This window comes from Coffea arabica, chromosome 8c (genome assembly GCF_036785885.1).
Source record: "Coffea arabica cultivar ET-39 chromosome 8c, Coffea Arabica ET-39 HiFi, whole genome shotgun sequence".
NCBI lineage: Eukaryota > Viridiplantae > Streptophyta > Magnoliopsida > Gentianales > Rubiaceae > Coffea > Coffea arabica.
In genome coordinates, this window is record NC_092325.1 from 33,301,154 (window position 1) to 33,303,305 (window position 2,152).

Here is a 2,152-nt window from a genome sequence, read left to right on the forward strand (position 1 = left end):
AAAATTAAGATAGGCACCAAATTTGATTAATGGAAATTTTTAAATGACGTAAAATTATACTTTTAAAGTTAAGAAACGAAAAAAGTCATTTTACAAAATGTGAGGGATGTTTTGTATAATTTTTTCAAAAAAGAAAAGAAAAGGATATTATGTAATAGCTGAATCACGTGTAGTTAATTTTCTACAATGTTAATGTTAATATATCATATCCGCATATCTTTGAAATCTGGTTATGACCTCACTATATATATTTTTTAGAATGCAACTGGAATAAATGAATTTTTGAGTCAATGCGACTTCGTGGATTAAAATCTTAGAGGGACAACTTAACCACAGCAAAGATCATTGCTGAACAATGGAACTTCCCTCCAACTTGATTGCTTTCTTTCTTTTCCTAGCCTTTGTTTTAGCTTTATTCAAGGAATGGAGGAGATCCCAGGCAGCCAAGAAACTACCACCATCTCCTTCGAAGCTACCTATTATCGGAAATATGCATCATTTGATCGGTTCCCAACCCCATCAGGCTTTGACAAAATTAGCTCAGAAACATGGAGCTCTAATGCACCTTCAACTAGGTGAAATCTCATCAATCATTGTATCATCGTCGCATTTGGCTAAAGAAATTATGAAGACTCATGATCTTTCCTTCGCAAACCGGTCAGAGATTCTACTCAGCAAAATCATAATGTATAACAGCTCAGACATTGGCTTCTGCCCTTATGGTGACTACCTGAGGCAGGTGCGAAAGATATGTGCTCTGGAGCTCCTTAGTGCTAAAAAGGTCCAATCATTTGGCTCTATTCGGCAAGATGAGGCTTTGCATCTTGTTAAGTCTATTAGAAATCTAGCTGATGCTGGAGAAGTAATTCATTTTACAGACAAAGTACACTCATACACATGTTCTACGGTTTGTAGAGCAGCGTTTGGCAAAGTAAGCAAAGACGTTCACAGCAAATTCTTACAGCTAATGTGCGAAATAGTACCCCTTTCAAGTACCTTTGATATTTCTGATCTTTTGCCTTCGTTCAAGATGCTGCATCCCCTCCTCTCTGTCAAGAGGCAGTTGGTGAAGATCCATCTTAAGATGGATAGACTCTTGGTCAATATAATCGATCAGCACACCAACAACCTGCAGAGAAATATGTCCACTGGTGAATATGGCAATGAAGATCTAATTGATGTTTTACTGCGAGTTAAACATAGCGGTGATCTTCAAATTCCAATTACTAATGATAACATCAAAGCTATTGTGATAGTAAGCACCAGGTCCTGAATTTTATGCAGTTCTAACTCTTAATTATGATTCCAATCTCTAATTTTTGCATTTTGTATTCATTGATGCAGGATGTGTTTTCTGCTGGAACTGAAACTTCTTCCACAACGGTAGATTGGGCTATGTCCGAGATGATTAGAAATCCAAGTGTGATGGCCAAAGCACAATCTGAAATAAGGACAGCCTTCAAGGGAAAGCAAATGTTTGAAGAAGATGATGTTCAAGAATTGAAGTACCTAAAGTTAGTGATCAGAGAAACACTAAGGTTACACCCTCCTCTCCCTTTGCTAGTTCCTAGAGAATGCAGGGAGGAATGTGAGATTGATGGATATGTCATCCCTGTGCAAACAAGAGTCTTGGTTAATGCTTGGGCAATGGGAAGAGACCCGCAGTATTGGGATGATCCAGAGAGTTTTAAACCAGAGAGATTCGAAAATAATCCAGTTGATTTTGCAGGAACTCATTTCGAATATTTACCATTTGGTGCAGGAAGAAGGATGTGCCCTGGAATTCAATTTGGTTTAGCTAATGTTTATGTTCCTTTAGCTTTTCTGCTTTACCACTTCAACTGGAAACTCCCAAACGGCCTAGATCCCAATGACTTGGACATGTCAGAGTCAACTGCAATAACTGCATCAAGAAAAGATAAACTTCGCTTGCTGGCTACGCCTTATGATCCATCCGAAGGAAAGTCCTGCTAAAATCTGTAAATTGATTAAGTGTTAGGGCTGTTGCCTGCCCTCTCATCTTCCCATGGGACCTTCGTTTCTTGATTTTTACGTAATTACTGTTGTTGCATATGGTATCTGTTTAATTCTCCAACAAATGGTTTTCCTGCAATGGGACACAATGGACATGATCAATTGTGAAAGTTTCTCA

The 2,152-nt window shown here is 38.2% G+C and overlaps 1 protein-coding gene across 1 annotated transcript; it reads left to right on the plus strand.

Moving 5' to 3' along the window:
• The first annotated feature begins 257 nt into the window (after window positions 1–257).
• On the plus strand, window positions 258–2,152 carry LOC113705415 (premnaspirodiene oxygenase-like). The gene is made up of 2 exons (XM_027227266.2): window positions 258–1,255; window positions 1,345–2,152. Exons 1-2 carry the CDS (start codon window positions 356–358, stop codon window positions 1,972–1,974), a joined length of 1,530 nt encoding a protein of 509 aa, XP_027083067.1. The 5' UTR covers window positions 258–355; the 3' UTR covers window positions 1,975–2,152.

Coding starts and splice junctions, on each gene's coding strand:
- LOC113705415 (XM_027227266.2), top strand. CDS start 356: ATGGAACTTCCCTCCAACTTGATTGCTTTCTTTCTTTTCCTAGCCTTT. Junction 1,256..1,344: donor ACATCAAAGCTATTGTGATA/GTAAGCACCAGG, acceptor TCATTGATGCAG/GATGTGTTTTCTGCTGGAAC.